Genomic DNA, 24,024 nt, shown 5'->3' on the forward strand with positions numbered 1-24,024 from the left:
CGGTGGTGATGATGATGAAGATGATGATGATGATTTTTCTTACTTCATCTTATTCTTGGGATAATTTTGACATAAGAAAGGTATATCATAACGTAAGTCTAATAATCATAATAATGAATAAATAATAATAAATAATAAATCGCCTAGGAAGAGGAGTTAGGAAATAAAAGACCGTATGCCTGGGCCTAATAATAACAATTTAGGTTAATGGTTATGACAGGGAAGGAGGCTCTGGGATATAATGACCTAATATGCTGCTCTCTATTTCTCTCTAATTACTCTTGGATTGTCATTCCTATGCAAAGAGAGCATATTAAGGAATTTCTGTAGGTCTCTCTCCCTCTCTCTTTCTCTCTCTCTCCTCGATCCCCCCAATCTCGCTCACACCATTTTCTCCCAACCTTTCGTTCTTTTCCTTCCTGCCTTTATTCCTTCCTCTAACTCACTCAATTTTCTCTCCCGTCCCTCCCTCCTCCTCCGCCTCTCCCCCTCCCTTTCCCTCACCTCTCTCCATCCTCCCTTTCTCCTCCTCCTCCACCTCCTCTTCCTCATTTCTCCCCCCTTTCCCCCCTCCACTCCTACCCCTTTCCTCTTCCTCCTCCCTCTCTCCCACCCCCTCTTTTTCCTCCCTCTCTCCTCCTCCCTTCAATTTCATATTACCTAAGGACATAAGGAAGCTGGTGGTGCAGTGGTTAGCTCGTTCTTTTAGCAACTGGACGGACGCGAGATCGGTCTGTGAGGTAGGACTGCGAATTTTGAAAGTTTGAATGAATGAATGGATGTGTGTCGCGTATCAGCTGGCACAGTTGGTTCATATTTAGCTGGCAAAGATCCGTAACCCCTCTCACTATCCCTCTCAGCTCGGTTGATGGCCAACTGTTGTCAGATTGAAGGGTTGCTTTGACTAGTAACCAAGGAGACTCATACCTATCTCATAACTAAGACTTGTCGAATTTCACGCAGCAAGGATTTAGTATTTAGCCCAGTTCCGTCAGATGAAAACAAATCGACTGTGCCCCTGATGATGATGGTGGTGGTGTTGGTGGTGGTGGTGGTGGTGGTGATGATGATGATGATGATGATGATGATTTCATAGTATTTCCTTTCCAACGCTCACAGTGATGGCGATGATAATGATGATAATAATGATGATGATGATGATGATGATAATGAAGCTGAAGAAAGCATAATGATCCTTCTCTCTCCCTGTTCAAAGACTGAACTAACATTTGTGAGATTGGTTACAAGACGCAAATTAAACCAGCGCAAATGGTGGCGAATTAGCCATTGCAAAGTTAGAGAGGTGAAGATGGGGAGAGAGAGAGGGAGAGGGAGGGCAGTGATAGAGAAGGAAGGGGAAGGGCAGGGTGAGTTATGGCGCAGGGAGACGAAGGGTGAGTGTGAGTTGGTAGGGAAGGGTAAGGGAGAGAGGGGAGGGAAAGGAAGGGTTGGGAATGGAAGCTAGGGAGGGTAGGGGACAGGTAGGGTAGGGAAGGGTAGGGTAGGGCAGGATAGGGTAGGGTAGGGTAGGTTAGAGTAGGGTAGGGTTGGGAAGGCTGAGATGACGGTGATGATGATGATGATGATAATGATGATGATAATGATGATGATGATGATGATGATGATGATGATGATAATGATGATGATGATAATGATGATGATAATGATGATGATGATGCCTAAATTTCCCCCCTTAACACTGGCCTAAATATTTCCATCTCTTTTTCAGACCATCACCTATTTCCATCATAAGGAACGAGTACCACAAGGGGGGCATGGCAGTCAATGTGTTAGTACCCCTTCTGATACCACTGGGAGAGCAGCTGACTAATGGTGAGTGCTATCCTTGTCTCATTCTCCTTAACACCTATTCCTCAGTGATTTACTTTTGGATATGAAGGGTTAATATCCTTCTGCTTGTCTTTTAAGGAGTGTGGAGATACTGGAGGGGTTTATATAATACAGACTAAGGCAGTATAGTGTAACAAACTAAATCGCTTAAGAAAAGGTGTTAAGGAGCTTCCATAACCGATGAAAATACCGACCCTTGTCTTATTCTTGTAGCCTACTCATACTATACTCTTTTAACTACAACTTGATCTAAATTTGCCATCTTTATTGATACTAAAATACGATCATAGTCACGAAGAAGTGCTATGGGAAGGTTGTAGTGCCCTAGCATTGTCTACTACTGCTACTGAGTTAAGGAAAACTAGCTGCAAAAGGAAGAAAATCTGGGCCAAGTTGAGATGAAAAGAGTAGAGGCTGATTTTCGTCCTTTTGCTGCTTATTTCTGGTGGCTCAGCAGCAGAACAAGACGATGCTACAGGTCACCGTCTTTCCAATAGCACTTCTTCGTGACTAGCATCATATTCTAGTGTTTATTTCGTATTAAAGTTCAATGTTCAAGCTGGAGTGATGGCTGTTTTACGCCTATAAGTAACAAAATACATCCTCATATCGCTATAGTATGTTTGTTATCGTCTGACTGAACTGGGGAAAACTGAAGTGAACTGTAACGAGATTAACACTAGAATATGGTGCTAGTCACGAAGAAGTGTGGATATAGAGCAGTGGTATTGTCCTTCTGCCACTGAACTACGGGAAATGAGCTGCAAAAGAAAAAAAAATCTCTGCCAAGTTGAAGTGAATGGTCCATGGAAAAATACAGGCATTTTAAACATACTAATACTCACCTCGGATCAGTCTTGTGGTATAGATTTTGGCGTTGACTCCTGCGTTTATGTCACTAATTTGGCGTGGCATAATACACGGTTTTTCTATATTACAACACTCAATTATAATTCTTCAAGCCTCGAACTATATATATATTTTTTTTCTTTTCGTACTGGATCAACACTTCAAAATTAGGTCTCACTTGCCACCCCACGCTGCACAATTTAGTTTTCCTGTGCCGTATCAACACTTAATAATGATACTAATTTGCTGTTCGGTGTTGCACAATGTACTTCTCTCCTGTACTGTACAAACAAAGTTACACCTTAAGTACAATCCAGTGTTGCATAAGTTTTTTTCTGCACTGTATCAACGCTTCCTAGTCACACTTAACACTATGTTTTGCAATCTGATGCTTCACAATGCACTGTTTAAATACTACATCGCAACTTACAATGTGGTCCTGAATAACACACTTTTCCTGTACTGTCTCTACACTTTAAAATTACACTTAACGTTGCACCTAATTCACCATCGTATTTCTGTACTCTACCTGTACTCTAGACTCGTCGCTGTTACGCTGCTACACAACAGTTTTCTATACCGCATCACACGCTCAGTAATAAACAGTTTAAGTTCGTCTAATTTACTCATTGTACTTTTTTTTCTGTACTCCAGCGTCACGCATACGGTGCAGTACAATACATAGTACTTCTACACTGTTTCAACACACCATTATTACACTGCGTTACTCACTACAGTGTTTAAAAGTTTCAATCCGATGACGCTGTTTTATATCGCATTCTTTCTATCACTATACGATATTAATCAACTCAGGATAGGTCTCAAAGGACGTGTGAACGTTAAATCAAAATCCTACAGCTCGAAAAGTCACCCCAAAGCTGAATAAAGTCGTGTGAAAGAATAAAATGGAAACAGCTTCATCTTAACGGGATAAGCGGCCCGTGTTTGTTTACATCCGCTCGACGGGTCGGGGGGCGCGGTAGCACAGTGGTAGTGCGCTGGACTTGTAATCGGGGGATTGCAAGTTCGAGCCTCGCCCGGGCTGCCGTGCCGGGAGGGGTAGCTCCCTCCTGTAACCCTAGCGGGGCTATATAGTCCAATACAGGGCTTAGCTCGGGGGAACTCCATTTTCTCCCTCTCGACGCGTCATCATTTAAAAGTCAGATTTAAAGTTCCACTCGGTTACGTTTAATTTGCACAGCTGCTATTTTTCCTGCACTAATATTTCGCTCTAGAAACACTCACCGTATTTTAAAAACACTTTGAAGATCCTTGGTTGTCTCTAAAGGTCACTTTTGATCGGTATTTATAAAAACACTCCGAGTGACCTCACCTGCCTCAGAAAACCACCTGTCAGCTGCGCACAATATTGGAACATCGCCGGATGCTTGCAGGAAGATACGCTTAAAATTAATAATCGTTATGATATCAACTAAAACTATTATTGAAATATTAAGAGTAGTTTTGTGGATTCGTATAAATATTATGTGAAGCCACAGTAACATAAAAATGTAACAAATTCCCTGTTGATTGTTTTCGAAATCTATCAACATACCTTCAGCACCTTGACGCCGATGTCTCAGTCGGCACGCCTGGCGTCTTCCAGCCTCGCTGCGACCCACCTCAAGACGTGTGAGGATAATGAAATTAGTGATCGCAATAGTACTTCTTAGTCCTCTATTCTTCTGATAATAAGAACTGTTTCCGCCCTAGTTTTGTCCTCCTTTCTCAACCTATTCGTATTTTTCATTATTATTTACAATTTACTGTAGCTGTTGAAGTCTCACAGAGGAAGGAGAAAGGTTGCCAAAAAACAATATCGTTACTAAAACACGTAAAAGAAAAAAAAAAGTGTTTCCAGACATCTTTAAGTAAATGTGTTTTGATTTTGGTTATTTTGTTTATTTTCTTCCCCCTACAAAGACCAATTTTTTGTCTATAAGCTTCCAGCCATTTTATTTTCCTTTATTTTTATATAAATACAAGAACGTATACATATGCATTATTTGTGGATGTGTGTGTTTCCTTATCTGCATACCTACCTACCGACCTACCTACCTATCTTTCTATCTATCTGTCTACCCACTTATTTATCTGTCTGTCTATCTGTCCATGTGTCTGTCCATGCACCCATCTGTCAGTCTATCAATCAAGCTATCAGCCTAATTATTTATCTGATTGTCTAACTATCCACCTATCTGTCCATGCATCCACCCATCCATCTATCTATCTATCCACCCATCTATCTATCTATCTACCAAACAGCTATCCTATTTCACCGCATCCTTGTCACTGCCACAGTCACTCAGCTCATGGGCGGGGGGTCTGGTGCCGTAGCGTTCCTTCAGGATGTGTACCACGTATCTGTGAGGGAGAACACCAAGGCAGCCTCCCTCATAGACCTCACCCCCACCGTCACTCTGCCAGGTAGGTCCCTATTTTACAGCATATTTACAACATATTTACAGCATATTTACAGCATGTTTTAGTAGTATATTAATTTGACTTTAATTTGATTGTTATCCTTTTGAAGCCTAAACGTGGTGGATTAGCTGCTTATTATTATTATTATTATTATTATTATTATTATTATTATTATTATTATTCTTTGAAAGCAGTGATAAGAAACAGGGAAGTGAGCATGGAAGTGAAAAAGTTACTACATGACAGTATTGTTATTATTATCATTTTATTGCTACTACTACTACTATTACTACTACAAGTCAAGAGTGAGAGCAGTGGAAATGAGTTATTTAAGAGGAGCCTGTGGAGTCACATGGAGAGACAGACTGACGAATGATTATTATTGTTGTTGTTGTTGTTATTGTTGTTGTTGTTGTTATTATTATTATTATTATTATTATTATTATTATTATTATTACTGTTATCCTTGTCCTATTGTCTTCCGTGGCATGGTGCGGGCAGGCGCGGTGGTGGAGTACAAGATCACAGAAGGCAACCAAGATGGCGCCTTTCACCTTGACCCCCTGACAGGCATTCTCTCTCTCATCTCGCCCCTTGACTTCGAGCAGGCGCAGAGGGTAAGTAAAAAATCCAATATACTTTTTTCACACTCGAATTTTTTTTTTTATCGTGGCCAAAATATTATGATGAGAATAAAAAATGAAACAGAGATGTGTTGATGTATTCTAAGTTGGATTAAACAGCGTCTGTCTGACTGTCTGTCTGTCTCTGTCTCTGTCTGTCTGTCTGTCTGTCTGTCTCTCTCTCTCTCTCTCTCTCTCTCTCTCTCTCTCTCTCTCTCTCTCTCTCTCTCTCTCTCATCACTGTCTCCCCTCCCTTCCCCAGCACGTGTTGGTGGTGGCGTGTCGTGTGGGTGGTGTGGGCGTGGGCGAGGCGAGGGTGGTCGTGGGCGTGGACGACGAGAACGACCACGCCCCCACCTTCCCGAGGGAACGACACGAAACCCAGATCACGGAAGAAGACGACAGACACCTACCGAAGACGATTATCACGGTAACTTCGCACTCTGACCTCCATTTTTCTGTTCGTCCAATATTTCGCCTCCTGTCATCGAAAATACACACTCAATACATAATCAGTTTGTGCTTAAAAAGATAAAGATGAATAGATTTGTAACTTGTTTGGCCATGTGGAGAGGATGGAGAGTGAGAGACTGACGAGGAGAGTGTATTTGAGTGAGGTGGAGGGGGGAGAGCGAGGGGGAGGCCAAGGATGAGATGGAGGGATGCAGTGGAGAGGTATATGAGAGAGGAGAGTGTAAGCTGGGAGCAGGGCAGTGAAATGGCGGAGGACAGGGGGCGACATGGAGGAGAGTTGTTTGTGGCCACCCCTTACGGGATTAAGGCGTCTGGCAATAGATAGATAGAGAGATTTGTAACTTTTTTTTCAGACAAGTATAAGATCTGGTGCAATTCGCCCTCTTGGTGTTACTCAGCTGGTGATTTGTGAACTAATTGGTCTTGAAATTGTTATATGTCATGCAGGGAAGGTTCATCTGTTTCTATTGCAAGTTAAAATGGTTCCATGTGTTGTGTGTGTTGCAAAGGCGGCACAACCAGCTCATACTTATTGCCATATGTGTTGTGCGTGTTGCAAAGGCGGCACAACCAGCTCATACTTATTGCCATATGTGTTGTGCGTGTTGCAAGGAGAGCTCAGCCTTCTCATATTGGAATTTAAAGTGGTCGGATGTCATGTGTGTTATGGTGTATGTTTTATCGCTTGTATTTGGCATGTGTTACTTGTGTTCCACCGTTTTGTGTGTGTGTGTGTGTGTGTGTGTGTGTGTGTGTGTGTGTGTGTGTGTGTGTGTGTGTGTGTGTTATAATGTATTTGTCGTGTTATGACTTGATATATTGCTTTGTATTTGGGTGTGACGGCGTGTGTTATAATCTTGTCTTATTTGTCTCACAGGTAACGGCAAAGGACGGTGACGCAGGGGAGTGGGGACAACTTTCCTACAGCATATCAGGGGATGGTATCACCCACGACAACACCAGCGCCTTCGATGTCCACACCACCACAGGGGATGTCCTTGTTCTAAGGGTCAGCCTTGGCCTAGAATTACAAACTAGATTATTTCTGATTGCCCCCTGTAATTGAGATGTTTTTGTGGTGATGAGAGGTAGGGAAGGAAGGCATTGAATCTTTTACTGCCTCTTGTGCTTCCTGTAATGGTGATGATGATGATGATGATGATGATGATGATGATGATGATGATGATGACGATGATGATGATGACTGCCGGGAACTGATCATAGAGAAAAATATACTCCGCTTGACTGGAAGTATTAAGTCTCCTAACCTATATTTTTCCACTGGTATTCTCCCAATGAACTAAAAACAGATATTACAAACAGACATTACAAACAGTCATTACAAACATACTACAAACAGCTATCAATCTCTCCCATCTTCAGCCTTTGGACCGCGACCCTCCCCACGGACATCCTCGGTGGCGTCTGCGTGTACGTGCAACGGACGGGGAGCTGGACACTTTCACGGACGTCATAGTTAACTTAAAAGACGTGAACGACAACGCACCAGTCTTCCCTAACCCAGTCCTCCAAGCTGCCATTTCTGAGGACACCCCCAAAGGTTTGTTCAGGGTCTGGGTTGTGTCAGTGATGATTTTTTTAGTGCTTGCTGGGTGTGGATATTTATTGTGGGGTGCTCTAGAGGGACGCCTTCATGTGGTGGCGCCGATATGACTGGGTGGTGGAGCTACTCAATTATACACACGTCCCTCAGTCCCCTCCCTATTCCCCCAGAGGAGGTTGGTGGACCGCAGGGGAGCAATTTTGGCCTGCAGTCCACGGGGTTCACTTTCAGATGAGCCTGGGATTACGACTACTTTTACTACTACAACTACTACTACCATCATTACCCTTACTACCACTTCTGCTACTACTACTACTCCTGGCAGGGGCTCTGGTGGTAAAAGCAGAGGCCGTAGACAACGATGACCCACGCGAAGGCACCAACGCACACCTCACCTACTCCCTGGAGAAGAATGTGGTTGACGAATCCTCAGGGAGCCCCATCCTGGTCATCGACAGTCACTCCGGCCTCATCACAACGGCGCTGTGTTGCCTTGATAGGGAGAAAACACAGCGCTATGTTGTGCAGGTTGTGGCGACAGATGGTGGTGGTCTAAAAGGTGGGTAGTACGAGAAAAAATGCTGTAGTTGTGCGTCTCCTGCTGGTCTCTTGTCACTGAAGTCACCATGGCTCTCTGATGCTTTGATAGAGGGAAGATACAAGACTATATTGTATTGTTGGAAATGATGGTGTTGTTCTCAAAGGCGGGTTTTAAAACACCTTGTATTAAAGAAAAAGCCATCAGTGCTTTACTTCATCCTGCTGTTTCCATTACTAACTCTCCAGGTCTGTGTGGCTGGCTGATCCAAAATTTTACAAGGGCATCTATTTTTTAACGACCTATACAAATCACAAGAGTTACGTTTCTAGTAGGCCTATGCGTGACTGTTAAACACTGTGAATAGATTTTTATGTCAGGAAGAAGAATCCAAATGTTCCAAGCTTGTAAAGCTCTCCCCTTCCATGAAAAGTCGAAATAGATATAGCAAGAATCAAAATCAATTCATTTTGAGTCAGGATTTAAACGTTTGAAGCCTGTAAAAATCGCCCCATCCATGGAAAGTCGAAAAAGAGAGAATCAAAACTAAAATCAACTCATTTTAAAGACAGATTAGGTTAGAGACATTAATTAAACTAGCAGAAGATGGTTGAGGAAAAATAATTCTCCTTTATTCAGGCACAGGCACGGTACTGGTTGAGGTGGAGGATGTGAACGACGTGCCCCCGAGGTTCTCTCGCCCTGAATGGTCTCTGAGCGTACCTGAGAGACGGAGTCCACACCAAGTCCTCGCCACCCTCACCGTCCTCGACCAAGACATCACCAACAACTTCTCTTTTAGGGTCAGATGACGCTCCTAATTTCAGTCTTTTCCATTTAACTGTTAGAATTAGTTCCCCGTTAACCTGCCTCTCAGCTTACGTCCCCCATTTATCTATCTGTCAGCTTACGTTCCCCCATTTATCTATCTGTCAGCTTACGTTCCCCCATTTATCTCTGTCAGCTCACGTTTCCCCATACATATATCTGTCAGTTTACGTTCCCCCACTCACTTGTCAGATGCCGTTGAAAATTTTATAGGTTAATCCAGACCGTTACCGTTGTTCTTGTTTTGGTCCATAAGCAAGTACGTGTGTGTGTGTGTGTGTGTGTGTGTGTGTGTGTGTGTGTGTGTGTGTGTGTGTGTGTGTGTGTGTGTGTGTGTGTGTGTGTGTGTGTGTGTGTGTGTGTGTGTGTGTGTGTGTGTGTGTGTGTGCGTCACCACCACTACCCCTACAGATAGTGCCTGGCAGTGGACACGGGTGGCAGCTGTTTCGTGTGGAGGGGCGAAGTGTGGGAGTCGCCGGGGGAGACCTAAGACCCATTGAACCACTTGATTACGAGAACCCAGATCACAGGAGGGGGTTCCGTTTCAGAGTTCAAGTCACTGATATGGTAAGGACTCAAGCCTCTACTGTAGTACTGAAGCCTCGGTAATAGTACTGAAGCCTCCACAGTAGTAAAGAAAAACTGGTCAACTCTCCCTCTTGTGGTACTCCTGATCCATTGAGAAGATTGTGTGATTTGTTTAGGTGGCTGATACAAATAATTTCTAGGATATTCATGTGTTTTATAGCAGTCACATATAAAGCAGAGAGTTATAGGTCCTTACTCTCATAGGTTAAAGCTCCCCAGTACCTTTTCCTTAGCGATTTAGTTTGCTTGTTACACCTTACTGTCCTCGTCTGTGTTATGTAAATTCCAGTATCGCCTCACTATACACACATAAGGTACAAAAGCATATCAATCAGCCATATCTAAAAATAAATCGCTAAGGAAGAGTGGTTAGCGAAACAGAGGGAAGAGGAGAGGAAAGATTGTAATAATAGTTTTATATGTAATGATTGTTCCACTGGCAATCTCACTCAGTCACACTTACCACCTTCTTTCCCGTGTCTGGTCGTGCTAGGGTGAGCTAGGATGGAGCGACAAGTACCACGTAGACGGCACGTGGGTGAACCTGCACGTGGTGGACGAGAACGACAACCCACCCACCTTCACCGCCCACACCCACGCCCACCACACCCTCCCAGAAGACGCCCACACGCCCACCGTCCTCTCCTCCTTCACCGCCTTTGATTTGGACGGGGTAGGATGCTCTGTTTCAGTCTGTCTTGATTTACTGACCACACTGCTAACACCTCCAGTCTAGTGACGTGTTTTACCTTATTTTATTGCAGTGTGTAGAGGACTTTATTTAGTATTTGAGAGACCTCTGGCAAAAGCTTGATTAACTAAGAATAAAAGGCAATATTGGTATGTCTGATCCCAGTGTTAATCTCTTCACTTAGTTTTTACTTTGCCTGCACACGATTATATTATTTTGCTTGGGATGATGATGATGATGATGATGATGATGATGATGATGATGATGATGATGGTGATGATGATGATGATGATGATGATGATGGTGATGATGGTGATGATGACGGTGATGATGGTGATGATGATGGTGAAGATGATGATGATGATAATGGTGATGATAATGGTGATGATGATGATGATTTTGCAGGGAGGTGATGTCGTGAGTTACACCATAGACCCGGAGAGTGACCCTGGTGGCCTCTTCAGCGTGGATGCTACGGGAACGGTCCGGCTAGTGGGGGGACTGGACCGAGAGACAGCGGAGGTCCATACAGTGCTGGTGTGGGCGACTGATCATGGAGACCCATCTAGGACCGCCACTGCGACTCTCACGGTCAGTAGAATTGCCAGCTGAGCGATTTTGTAATTGAAATAGGTCTAAAGGTGAGAGAGAGGCCTTGGCAGAGAGACCGTGGACGTTCATCTAGTGCTGCTGTGGGCGACTTATCATGGGGACCCTCTCAGGACAGCCACGCGACTCTCACGGTCAGCAGAATGCCCAGTTTTGTTATTTTTGTAGCTGGATGTAGAGGTGAGGTCGTTGGGGAATCTAGTTAGAGAGATTGTGGACATCCATAAGGTGTTGTTGTGGGCTCTGTATTAAGGAAACTCACCCACTAAAAATACTGTACTACCAATCTAACACTGCCAATCTAACACTTGTAGCAACGGATCGAGGCGTATTAATATGTCTAGCGCCAAAATCTGACAGCATGCGGTATGAACTGGAGTGTTTGTCAGCTTGTCTGGGATATTCTGGAGAGTCTGTAAATTTCCTGTGGTTGATTTTGAAAGCACTGTTAGCCTAGGGATGTTGTACTACCTACCAGTGTCACTTTGATTTACAAGCATTAATTCCACTGCAACCACTTCATCATAGAGGAAAGAGGTACAACTGTAGGGAAAAGAACAACAGTACCGCAACTCCATTTTCTCTCCCAGGTGAACGTGACAGATGTGAACGACAACCCGCCGTTCCTGGTTTCCGCGAGAGAGGTGTGGGTGGAGGAGAACGGCGATCCTGGTGAGGTGGGTCGGGTGAGGCTGGATGACCCCGATGACTGGAACCAGGGATACGGACCACCTTTTTCCATCTCACTCGACCCCGATGCCCCGCCAGACATAACCAACATTATCTCAGTCACGCTGGACCCCGGTGAGGAATATTAATATGTAGACGATCCTTTACAATGGAAATGTTGGGCGGGGGAGAGATGCAGGTTAGAGCTTGAATTCTTTATATTCTTTAAGTCAGTTTGCTCATTAAACGACATCCAGAACTGTACTTTACTTGTGTATATCTCACTGAGTGCTAAACAAACCGTGTCCCATGGTCATAAACTTGTCTAACATATATTTGTATAGTCAGTGTTATGGCTCAACACTTACCGATTGAATAATTTAGAGCACCATTGATTGATCGCACATAAAAAGATGATTTGTGCATTTGTGTGGTAAGCTTAACTCTTCTTTTTCATCCACCTTTCACACATGGCCATGGCGTTGCTCAGGTGGTGATGGTGGTCGTGGTGTGGGTGTGGTTGCAACAGTGGCCGTGCTGGACAGGGAGGAGACCAAGTGTGTGTTGGTGCCTCTGGTGGTGGCTGATAACGGTTCCCTCTCAGCCACCGTCACCTTCACCATCCATGTGTCTGACCTCAATGACAACCCCATGACCCCAGCTGCCAGGACTCTCACTGTATACACTCTCAAGGTACAATCACAATAAACAGTTCACCTTCCCTGTCTCCCCTGCCTAGTATCTATGTCCAGTTTTACTCAACCCTCTTAGAATTAGACAGTTAACTCATCAAGATATAAAGAGAGAGACACACACAAGTATCTTCCCCAAATTGAACGGGAGAAAGCTTCAAAAAATCCCAAATATTTCTGATACTGGGAGAAAAAACTGTTTAGGGTGTTAACTAGAATACCAAACCTAATTCTGTTATCCGCAAAATTGTTGATAAGTCATGGAATATGTGTATAACTCACCCACAGAATCCTAAGCACGAAGAAGTGGTACCCCTTGGTCAAGTGTACGTGCATGATCTGGACGAGGAAGACGATGCAGCTAAGATCTACACCTGGAAACACCCACATCCTGGTTTCTCCATCAACGTCTCCAGTGGTCACCTGTTCATGGATGCCAATACACTGGACGGCAGGTGGGTTCTGGTGCGTGCGAGATTTTTGTCACTCCTTAGGGCCTGCCCACACCAAATTCTTGCTACTATGTGTGGGTGCGGGCGAGAACTGTGAGTTACAGTGATGCAGAAATTCCACCCGCACCTGCACGAATTTGGTGTGGATGCAGCCTTAGTCGTTTTAGCCTCATGAATACAAGAAACTGATTTAAAGTTGCCGATGGTTAGAGCAAGATGGAAGTCGTTATGGAAAGCACAATGAAATAACACCAGCTTTACCTATCAAACCTTACACTCCTATTCTAGCTTGGCAGAATGAAAAATTTTGAAAGCATGAATATTTGAATTGATGTAGGGAAGAGTTAGGTGGGTATTTTGGTGCTGGTAGTGAGGCTGCACCTGTCTTAAGTAATTTGAATATACTTAATACTACCCATACTTTAAACATGATAATTTCTTGCCTGTGACTAAACGGCACTATTTTAATTCTCTCTCTCTCTCTCTCTCTCTCTCTCTCTCTCTCTCTCTCTCTCTCTCTCTCTCTCTCTCTCTCTCTCTTCCGCTGGCCAGGTACACTTTGCAGTTTCTCGTCAGTGATCCCAGCCTCAATCAGATGGACGTCGCCGCCAACGTGACAGTGGAAGTGAAGCACGTGACGTCACACGAAGTCACGCACGCAGGACATCTCACCTTGGAGGGAGATCCGTATGAAATAATAAGACAAGGATACCAGGTGAGAGGTGATATAAAGTCTCCCTTTGTTTTCATCTGAGGTAACTGGGCCATAACTTGAAAACTAAGTCGTGCTGGCGTGAAAATCGATTAGACTTGGTTATGAACTATGAGTCTCCTTGGTTACTAGTCATATCAACCCTCCCATCTGGCTATACTTGGCCATCAACTGAGCTGAAGGCGGTTAGGGGTCTTTGTCAGGTTAGAAAAAAAAAAAGGGCAATAACACTGATGATTATTATGATTATTTTTACCCTTTGGATCAACATTTTATCATTTTTCTGTTTATTCATTAACTTATTTATCTATTTATTTATTTATTTATTTATTTATTATTTTTTTTTACCACAGGGGGAGTCATCAATACTAGAGCGTTTGATGACAGCAACAAAAGCGTTTCTCAGCAGTGGCAATGGGGAGGTCATGGCCTGGGTAGACGAGGCGGCAGAGGATGATGCAGTGGAGAGCGACGAAGACAGGATCGTCGAGGTGGATGAGGGAGGGGCAGAGAGCCAAGGCGTTGTACCTGGACCAAAGCAGCAGCGAAGATGGACACGTGTGTGGCTGGCCGCTCCTGGGGTCTACAACCTCAATACTGTTCTGTTGTACCGAAGATTTCAAGTAAGTTAGGTTGAGCTGCTTAGTATACAGTATATGAGTGGTAAGCAACTGTTATATATTTAGCTTTATATATTTAACTGCCCTATGCTTCTAAGAAACTGAAGGAAGATATGTTACAAATCAACCTCCGTCATTCATAGGTAAACGCGTAATCATTACAAAGGGGAAGGCTTAAATGTATAGCAGAGTACTACCACATGATGAGCTACAGAATATAATTTGTAGTGTTTTATCGGTTTCATTTAACTTCTCTTGAGTGTGTGTTTTCGTTTAAGGTCAACATCCTCTCTTAAACTGTTTATAGAAGTACAGCAAACACTTTTCTTAATTCTGTATGTATAATAATCATGCTCCACAGATGCACCAAGTATAAAAATTCTGAAAAACTAAACTCTACCTAACCCAACAGTTGTCAGAGGCGATGGGTGTTGGTGTGAGGTCCGTGGGTGTGCCTCGGTGTGGGCGGGAGACGAGAAGTTGTAAGAGTGGATGCTGGGCCAGGGTGGAGGCTGGTGGAGGCTTCGTGGTGGTGGATGCCGAGGAGAGTGGAGTGGTGGGGCCCAGGGTGGTGGTTAGACGTGGTTGTGGATGCCAAAGTCCACATTCTGTACACCAAAATCCACTTTCGCCTCTCCACAGCAAAGTTCAACCATCTGTGCAACGAACTCCATATTCCGGCAACCAAAATCCACCATCTATCCACCATGAAAGTCAACCATCTGTCCTACGAGCTCTACAATCTATCCACCAAGATCCACAGCCACTGAACCACCGCGAAACTCCATCATCTATCGAACAAACCCCACTTTCTGTAGCCCACATTCCACCTTCGTCTCTCCACTACCGAACTCCACATCCTATCCTCCACCAAACTCCACAATCTGCCGGCAAAAATCCATTCTATATCCACCACGAACGTCATCCATCTGTTCTACAAGTTCCACATTCACCCGTCCACTACCAAACTCCCTTTCCTATCCATCAAACTCTAACCACAACACCTTTCCAAAATACCCATCAAACTCCACTGTCTCTCCACCTAATTCATCCATCAGTTCCACGTCCCGTCCACCAGATTCCATCCTTATCTATTCACGGATCTCCACTCTCTATCTATCACCAAACTCAAGGCTCTGTCCAGAATAGTCTGTCTCCTGTTTATCAAGCTTCCTCATATATCTACCATCAATCTCTATCATCTGTCCTTCAAACGCCCCCTACATCAATCCACCAACACACTCCATCCGTCCACCAAATTATTCCACCCTCTCTCCACCACAATCCACAGTCTGCCATTCACCAAAATCAACCTCCTATGCGCCAAATTTCACCCACATCTGGCCACCAAGCTCCACCACTTCCCCGCCAAATTCTATCTCCACCTATACCTCTCCACCAATCTACACCACCTCTCATTCCATCCTCACCTCCATCTCTTCATCAAACCCCACCACATCTACACCAATCTCCACCGCCCCGCCTCCACCACACTCCATCCACACCTTCCCACCGCCACTACCACACCTGCTTGCCTAACACCTGTCTTAATGGAGGCAGGTGTATTCCGACATCTACCGGCACCCGGTGAGCCTATTCTCGTACTGCAATATCGTAATTTATAAGGGATGTATGTGGGATGAAAATGAATGGCATGGAGATCGATACTGTGCATAATTTTATCCGTTTTTCACAGGTCTGATATTTTCGTCCTTATGCAGCCACTTTCCCCTGGCTTCATTGCACTTCTTCGTGACTAGCACTGTATTCCAGTGTTAATCTGTTGTTCTAGCTCAGCACTCGAAGATGGAGATATGGCAAATTCACTCCCACACTCGCTTCACTTTAGGCGAAAAATTGCCATCTCTGTATCTTGAAAGCTGAGCGGTAACAAGAGATTAACACTAGACTATGATGCTAGTGACGAAGAAGTGCTGTGGAAAGGATGTTGAATATCAGTATTGTAATTCACTACCACTGCGCTACATAAAATAGGCTGCAAAAAGACGAAAATCTCCGAAGTTGAAGTGACTGAACTATGGGTGTTAAGTTAGCAGTGAGAATAACTTTGTCCCTCAGGTCTATGTGTCCTTACGCCAGTCACTCATCCCTGGGTAGCATTAGAACACTTAACCCCAACCTTCTCATATATAAGCCCCTGTAGGCCATATCCGACTGGGGCGCCTTAACCAACTAAATCACCTTTATTATTTCCCTCAGGTGTATATGTCCGTACGGCACATGGGGGTCCCGGTGCAAGGTCCTCAGTCGACATTTTGATGGGGGCGAGGGACGAGGGGCGAATCCAGAGGGGGGGTGGGCATGGTTACCCCCCCTCCCAGCCTGTCCCGAGATCCACCTGAGTCTGGAAATTCTCACTGTGGACCAAGACTCACTACTTCTTTACTCTGGACCAGGTAATATCTCTCTCTCTCTCTCTCTCTCTCTCTCTCTCTCTCTCTCTCTCTCTCTCTCTCTCTCTCTCTCTCTCTCTCTCAATATTTATAGCTTCACCGGTACAGCCCACAAACGTTTATAATCAAGCCATTGTTATAAACATTTATTTGGTAATATATTAACTCTGACACAGGACATTTTTTAATTACTCTCATAGACATTACCTTCTGACTAGTACACGGCTTTCGCATTCCAAAGACATCCATTGGCATTGTATTGTGTGTGTGTGTGTGTGTGTGTGTGTGTGTGTGTGTGTGTGTGTGTGTGTGTGTGTGTGTGTGTGTGTTATGCATACTAACACGAGATCATCTATTTAAAAGGACGTTCACTTGCATTTTTGTCTGTCAGAGAACCATTTTATTCAGATCAGGTAAAATCCAGCCGCCACAGCGTCAACACCACCGTGGAAGACACACCCAGTGAATCAGTCATTTTGGAACTGCGAGGAGGACGACCGTATCTCCAACTGGATTTTGGTGATGGAGAAATTACCCTGGATCTACGAAGCTCCTACACCTTAGCTGACAACACCTGGCACAGAATTGACGTCGTGTGGAAGGATGAGGTGGGTGAACAGAACAGACTCGTGAGGTGGAAGTGTTGGCTGGGAGAGAGACACAGGTTAGAACTTGATTTCTTCATTTTCTTTAACTTTGGGGGGCTACACAGAACCCATCGTGAGTGTTCTGTGTAGCTAAAAAACGTTAGAGAAATAAAGAAATCAAGCTTTAATCTCTGTCTCTCTCCCAGCCAACATTTCCACTTGTAATGGATCATGTGCAGACTCAGTGGATGTTTGAAATTTGCTACGACATCAAAATTATCAGTACATTAGTATATAGCGAAAAAATTGGGTTTAAGAATTTACTCCCCACTTGAAACCGTGTGTATTTAGAGATGATTTTGATTAAGCTGCAGACGTAAATTATTCTGTGATAATTATGTTTGTTTATCACTCCACAATCTCATCTCTGGCTTTTGAATGACTGTGAAAATATTGTTTACTTAATCCGTGGAATACTGTGTGTGTGTGTGTGTGTGTGTGTGTGTGTGTGTGTGTGTGTGTGTGTGTGTGTGTGTGTGTGTGTGTGTGTGTGTTGTTCTTGTTGCGATCAGACATTATTTACAGTTTACAGGAATATTAAACGTTACTCTTCTTTCCCTACCCAGCTTGTTGAGATGATCGTGGACCTGTGCTCTGGTGTGGGTGTGGATGCAGTGCTGAGTCAAAATACCAGGACCTCTACCCCACCTGACGCTCACACCTGTCGAGTCGCAGCCAGACTGCCCACCGGCGCCCACATCATCAGCAACGCCCACCCGCTGCAGATGGGCGGCCTGGCTTCCCTTCCTTCCAGTAAAGACGATAAAGACAGTAAAGCCAGGGGTTCATCTCATAATTTTACGCCATTTCGAGGTTGTATCAGGAACCTCAGGATTAACAAGGGGGTAAGGACAGACTGAATGGCTTTTATTTGATCCTTTCCAAAATAATTAATACTCTCAGGCTCCCATGACTCACTCAGCTGAATAAAATCGTCCGTTGTCAGCTGAAATGTAATACAACAACTGCCTGATCATAAAAGTCAAACTGTATCAACACTTCCACGTATCAAAGTCGCGTCCTGTATATACACGTAAACTACCTAAACCCTCCAAGCCCCTGACGCGTTTCCTTACTCTATACTAGCTGCTTCAGACGATTTTATTCAGATGAAGAGAAAGTCCTACTAGTGAGAAAGGTTGATAAAATCTATATCTAACTCTTTCAGTCAGATGTGTGTCCTCTAAACTGAACAAAATCGTCTGGAAATAGGAAGAGCGTAAGCAAAATGGCTCCTCTTCCATTTTCAGTTAGTGGATCTTGGTGTGGTTGTCCTAAGCAGTGGTAGTTCTCCTGGCTGCCCCTCCACCGACTGTCTCCTGGGTGGACTACGCTGTGGCCTCCATGCTGGGTGAGTACTTGAGGAGGGGAGAGGGCCACCAAGGATGAGAAACAGGATGCATTTGCTGTAGATGATAGTGATGATGAAATTCAGTTCAGCGTATTATGTGTGTGATGATGATAACGATGATAGTAATGACATTAATGACGATGTTACTGATGATGATGATGATAATGATGATGATGATGATGATGGTGATGATGACTTTGCCCACAGGTGCTACGGTCCACCAGGTGCGTTAAGGTGCGAGTGTGACTTAGGCTGGAGCGGACCACCAAGCTGTACCACATCTACCACACCCACCACACTCAAAGCCAATGGATTTATCAAAATATCTCTCTCCTTCACACCCTTGCCATATACTAACGTGCTCTCTCTCAGGTGGGTGGGTGGGTGTTATCTCTTTCTCTCCTTTTTCTTTCTTCCTCCCTTCTTTCTTTCTTTCTTTGCTCTTCCTGTTTCTTCTTCTCCTCCTTTTCTTTCTTTCTTTCTGTCTTTCCTTTTTTCTTCTTCTTCTTCTTTTTCTTCTTCTACTTCTTCTTCTTAATCTTCTTCTTCTATATTATTATTATTATTATTATTATTATTATTATTCCTACAGTAGGGCAGAATACCGCCTTAACTCCTCTGCTTACAGGTTTCGAACGAGAAGAGATGGAGGTCAACTAATCTCCCTCTCCTCAAATTGGGGCAGGGATCATTTAGCGCTACAGCTGATGAGTGGACGGTTGTGTGTTCGCCTTCAACTGCATCCCGATCCCGCCAAGTGCCTCTGCCTCACCCATGCTCTTCTTGCCGATGGACAGTGGCATACCGCCTCCGTTGTGAGGTGGGTGCTAGCCTTGTCTTATTATTTATTTTTTTTTTAGTTCACTTAGGGAGTTTTTAATATGGAAATCTATCTCTGGGTCTGTTTTTCTGTTTCTGTCTGTCTGTCTGTCACTGTCTCGGTCTCTCTGTCTGTCTCTGTCTCTGTCTGTCTGTCTGTCTCTCTCTCTCTCTCTCTCTCTCTCTCTCTCTCTGTCTCTCTCTCTCTCTCTCTCTCTCTGTCTCTCTCTCTCTCTCTCTCTCTCTCTCTCTCTCTCTCTCTCTCTCTCTCTCTCTCTCTCTCTCTCTCTCTCTCTCTCTCTCTCTCTCTCTCAGTACTTCCAAAACACCCATCCTTGCACAAATCAAACTTCCTACTAATCCAGTCACAAAGAAGCAAAATTCGCCCACCTGCTTCACAGACACGGCTCAGCGACCTTCCTGGCGGTAGACGACGGGGATGGTGACCTCTACACCTCCTCGATAAGTCTGGAGGGGCTGGGACTACTGCAGGTGGACCCACGCCAAGGAGTTCAACTGGGAGGCAAGGTGGTGCTGCAGGAGGGCCGGGTCTCAAGCCAACACTACTTTGAAGGTGCGTGAAAATCCATTAACCCCTCAGTTAGTTTGAAGTTCCTGAAATGAAGCGAAATACGAGTATCCACTTTTTTTTTTTATACATATATTTTCTGGTCTTAGGTTGCTTGGATGACGAGTGAATAGGCGAATTAAGACACTACAAAAACAGTTTCTCCTCAGGTTTTTGAAAATAGTCTTTTCTTGTTCCCTCTAGAACCAGAATGCTTTTATTAAACTTAACAAAGCAATCAGTAAATTCTTCTTTGTTTACCTTAGGATGCCTGGATGACGTGCGAATAGGCGGAAGAAGCGTGCCGTTACCCCCTACGAGGAACGTGAGTGAGTGGGGGGAGGCGGTGGAGTGGCAGGGCTTGGATGAGGGCTGTGTGACGCCATCTTTGTGCACCAACACCACCACTACTAACACAACTAACACCTGCACACCACCCCTAGCATGCCAAGATACCTGGAGAAGTTACACATGCTCGTAAGTAACCCATTTATTTATTTATTTATTTTTATCTGTATTATTTCGCCAGCATTATCTTCACCCCATTCTCTTTTAACCTGATTTCAAACTTTTCTTTCGCAGGTGTGGTGGGGGTCGAGTATTTGACAGCGAGAGAGGGGCATGTCAGGACCAAGATCTGTGTCTCTTCAGCCCTTGCCTCAACAGGGGGTCCTGCATCACAACACACCAAGGTTAGCTCCACGTGAATTGGCTTTGACTGAAGATATACAGTGGTTGTGGAAAAAGACGTATATTATTTGTGCCTGTCTTTGCTCTTCAGGGCCTGGGTACGTGTGTGTGTGTCCTGTGGGGTTCAGTGGGCCCAATTGTCGCCTGCCTGACCTAGGGGACACCTCACTCAAGATGTCAGTGGGGGCCCTTGTGGTTATACTGGTGTGGTGTGTCTTTGTTCTGTGTAAGTATTGGTGATTTTGGCTGTACTGGAGGCTAGAAGTCACTACACTGGACACTACCACACTTGACGCGCACTTTTAATAACCACACTTCACACTGCCACACCTCACACTGTTACACTTCACACTGCCACACAACACCGCTACACTTCACATTGCCACACCACACACTTCCACTTCACACTACCACATTTTATGCTACCATGTGTTGCCCCATCCCACACTCCCATATTTCTCGTTTGTATTCATCAAACAAGCTAAATTCATCCACCCTGAAGGTCGGAAAGAGGGGTTCGGTGCTGCTTGGAAAGTGCATCGCTTGCAGAATCTGTCTCCTTTTGAATTAACAGTTTTGTCATCGCGGTGGCCTCCTATCTACATGCAAAAATTCAGAATGACAGATTAATTCAAAATACTCAAAATAATAATAATAATAATAATAACAATAATAATAATGTTCCCTATAGTACTGGTGTGCGCCTTCCTGCTCCACCACCACCACAAGAGGTCCGGAGTTCGACGGAGTGGAGGAACGAGTGGGGGTCAGAATGGGGTGGGTAAGGGTGGTCCTCCTCCAACACCCTCACCCACACCACACACACCCAACCTCATTCACCTCCACCCCATCCATCCAGCCACACCCAACGGACAGGCACACTCAGTCAACCAAAATATAGCAGGTTTGTTAAGTACTGTTTTTTATATATTTCTAAATGTCTCTGGAACTGAAAATAAAGGTAGACTAATTTTCTTCTGCGACTGTCAAACACCAAAGTATTTTATTCTAGTCATGGTTAGTTTTTCTTAAGCATAAGTGTGTGAAAGTTAGGTTCAAGTTTCAAATACAAAAGTGGTTTACTATAGGGTTCATTGGATTGGTGGCTGTAGTGAAACTGTATCTATCTATCTATCTATCCATCTTTCTATATTAATCTATCTGTATACAAGGGGATACTGGAGGGTGGAGGAAGTGGGGACCTTGAACTTCCAGCATCAGGTTGGGTTTTAATCATAGACCTGTTGAATTTCCAAAGTTGTGCAGCCAAAGGTGGCCCGGTTACTAAGACACAGGGTTCACAGTTTACGACATGCGGTAACAGAACTCCACTAAATCAAAGTCTCTACAATTATAATCTTTTACGCTAGACGTGGATCTACTACAAATGGATGCAGCTTCAGTGTACAGCAGCAGTGAAGGCCTCCATCACTGCTGCACCACCAGACACCAGCAGCAGCAGCAACAGCAGCAGAGGACAGCAGGGCAGCAGGGAGAAGAGGCAGAAGGCTCCACCAACTCCTGCTGTGGCGATGACTTCAGGAACTACTGTTACGAAGGGGAAGGCTCCACCGCTGGGTCACTGTCTTCATGTGAGTCTTACAATTTTGAGATTCAGAACTACCTCTTCCACATTAAAAAAAAAAAAAAATCTACATATGACACTACTATTCCACCGCATTTATTCATTTATTCACGAAAAGTATGTTGATATTAAAAATGTATAAGCACTGATGAACTGAAGGAGCCTTAAATCGTGTTAGGCTCTATGGTGACTCTTTTTACCAGGCACAGTATTAGGCAGTTTGAATTTTTGTGTTTTCTCTCGTCTTTGTATTCCGTCTCAGCACATTTTTTAGGCGTGAATTAGAGATGATATAATTAAATGTTAAAAGAAAATATTACGTAGATTTATTTGTTTTAATGCATAGTAATTTTTACCAACAGGTCTTGAGAGTTGTAGCGGGAGTAGCAAGTTCCTGGGTGGGTTTCGAGAAGTAGCGCAGTTGCTTGATTCCTGACGCACCGCCACCACGCACACGCACACGCAACGCACGCACACACAGCCACCTCTTACCTCCAATTCCCTTCCAAATCCTTCACTGCCTGTCACCTCTGTTCCTAATCTTTCAGTCTCCTTCACGTCCCTTCCAAATCCTTCAGTACGTCTCACTTCCCTACCTTTAATCTCTCCATCAGTCACTTCCTTTCCTCCCCGTTCAGTCGTAGTCACTTCCTGTCCATTCCAGTCCTCACCAGCCACTTCCTCAACCTTCCCTTCACTTCCATCCACCCACCTTCCTCTCTCTTCCTCCCCACTCCTTTTTCTCCCTCCCCCATCCATTCCTACCTCCTCTCTCCCCACCGCCTCCTCCACACTCACTTCCTTGCCTCCCTCCTCTATTCCCTCCCTCACTCTCCCTCTCCCCTTCATCCTTACCCCCTCCTCCCCTCTCTCTTTCCCTCTCTCTCCTCCTTCCCTCTCCCTTCCCTCTCCGTCTCATCTTTCCTACCAACTCCTCCATCCAAACCCTGCACTTAAAATTACTGAACCTAGGCAGATATTTTAATTCGCTTCTGGGCTTGCGTAACACCTTTTCCTCTGCGATTTATTCTGCTTATGACGCCTTATTATTCTCTTAAATGGTACTGGTGCAAAACCATGTCGATAATAGAAAAAGAACACATAGGAATGGATGCAGAAAGAGACAGAGAGAGAGAGAGAGAGAGAGAGAGATGCTAGCCACTCAGCCACCTGTGTCAATATAACAATGACGTAACAAATATACAGGGAAATACCGATGCTGAAATACCCAGAATAAGTCGCTGAGAAGAAGGAGTTACGAAGCCTCTCAAACCCACGAGGTTACTTGAAAATATAAACACGAATTAGTCTCTCGTTGCTGTTTCTTTTGTATCCTTATCTTTTTATCTCGCAATGTTGCCTTGTTATCAATGCTGCAGTGTTGCCTTGTTATCCTGATGCTGCAGTGTAGTTCTGTTATATATTTAGCCATGTGGAGAGAATGGGAGAGACTAACTAGGAGAGGAGGAGTATGGATATGAAGTTATGAACGCGGACGAGAGTAGCAGGGTGCAAATATACATATCATCCTCTTAATTTACACCCTAAACTTATACCACCCTTACCACCTTACCATCATCATTATCATCATCATCATCATCATCATCATCATCATCATCGTCATCATCATCATCGTCATCATCATCATCATCCTCACTTTGACCCTGCAACTGCCAACACAAAGAATTCAAACCTAGATGATGAGCAGAGTTATATGTCACAGATCAAACGCGCAACTCGACATTTTGGAGGGAAATTCAAAAGTG

At 44.3% G+C, this 24,024-nt stretch overlaps 1 protein-coding gene across 1 annotated transcript; it reads left to right on the forward strand.

Moving 5' to 3' along the window:
- Positions 1–1,775: 1,775 nt before the first annotated feature.
- LOC145398177 (putative neural-cadherin 2) lies at positions 1,776–22,694 on the forward strand. Its single transcript, XM_080271127.1, has 31 exons — positions 1,776–1,833; positions 5,002–5,127; positions 5,626–5,741; positions 6,010–6,177; positions 7,099–7,230; positions 7,605–7,782; positions 8,111–8,344; positions 8,963–9,126; positions 9,563–9,718; positions 10,233–10,412; positions 10,836–11,021; positions 11,630–11,843; positions 12,199–12,401; positions 12,698–12,855; positions 13,405–13,567; positions 13,918–14,187; positions 14,597–14,789; positions 15,690–15,771; positions 16,405–16,601; positions 17,052–17,206; positions 17,812–18,090; positions 18,496–18,596; positions 18,804–18,968; positions 19,225–19,416; positions 19,817–19,989; positions 20,250–20,460; positions 20,566–20,675; positions 20,765–20,899; positions 21,365–21,577; positions 22,044–22,265; positions 22,621–22,694. Exons 1-31 carry the CDS (start codon positions 1,776–1,778, stop codon positions 22,692–22,694), a joined length of 5,208 nt encoding a protein of 1,735 aa, XP_080127253.1.
- The last annotated feature ends 1,330 nt before the right edge of the window (positions 22,695–24,024 follow it).

The sequence above is a fragment of the Coenobita brevimanus genome, chromosome 44 (genome assembly GCF_032717465.1).
Source record: "Coenobita brevimanus isolate Jiangsu-jjx chromosome 44, ASM3271746v2, whole genome shotgun sequence".
NCBI lineage: Eukaryota > Metazoa > Arthropoda > Malacostraca > Decapoda > Coenobitidae > Coenobita > Coenobita brevimanus.

What these genes read in the sequence shown, in the direction of transcription:
- LOC145398177 (XM_080271127.1), top strand. Translation starts at nt 1,776, where the DNA reads ATGGCAGTCAATGTGTTAGTACCCCTTCTGATACCACTGGGAGAGCAG. An exon ending in TTGTGGATGCCAAAGTCCAC is followed by an intron (nt 14,790 to 15,689) that starts ATTCTGTACACC and finishes CTCCATCCACAC; the next exon opens with CTTCCCACCGCCACTACCAC. An exon ending in ACCTCAGGATTAACAAGGGG is followed by an intron (nt 18,091 to 18,495) that starts GTAAGGACAGAC and finishes TTCCATTTTCAG; the next exon opens with TTAGTGGATCTTGGTGTGGT.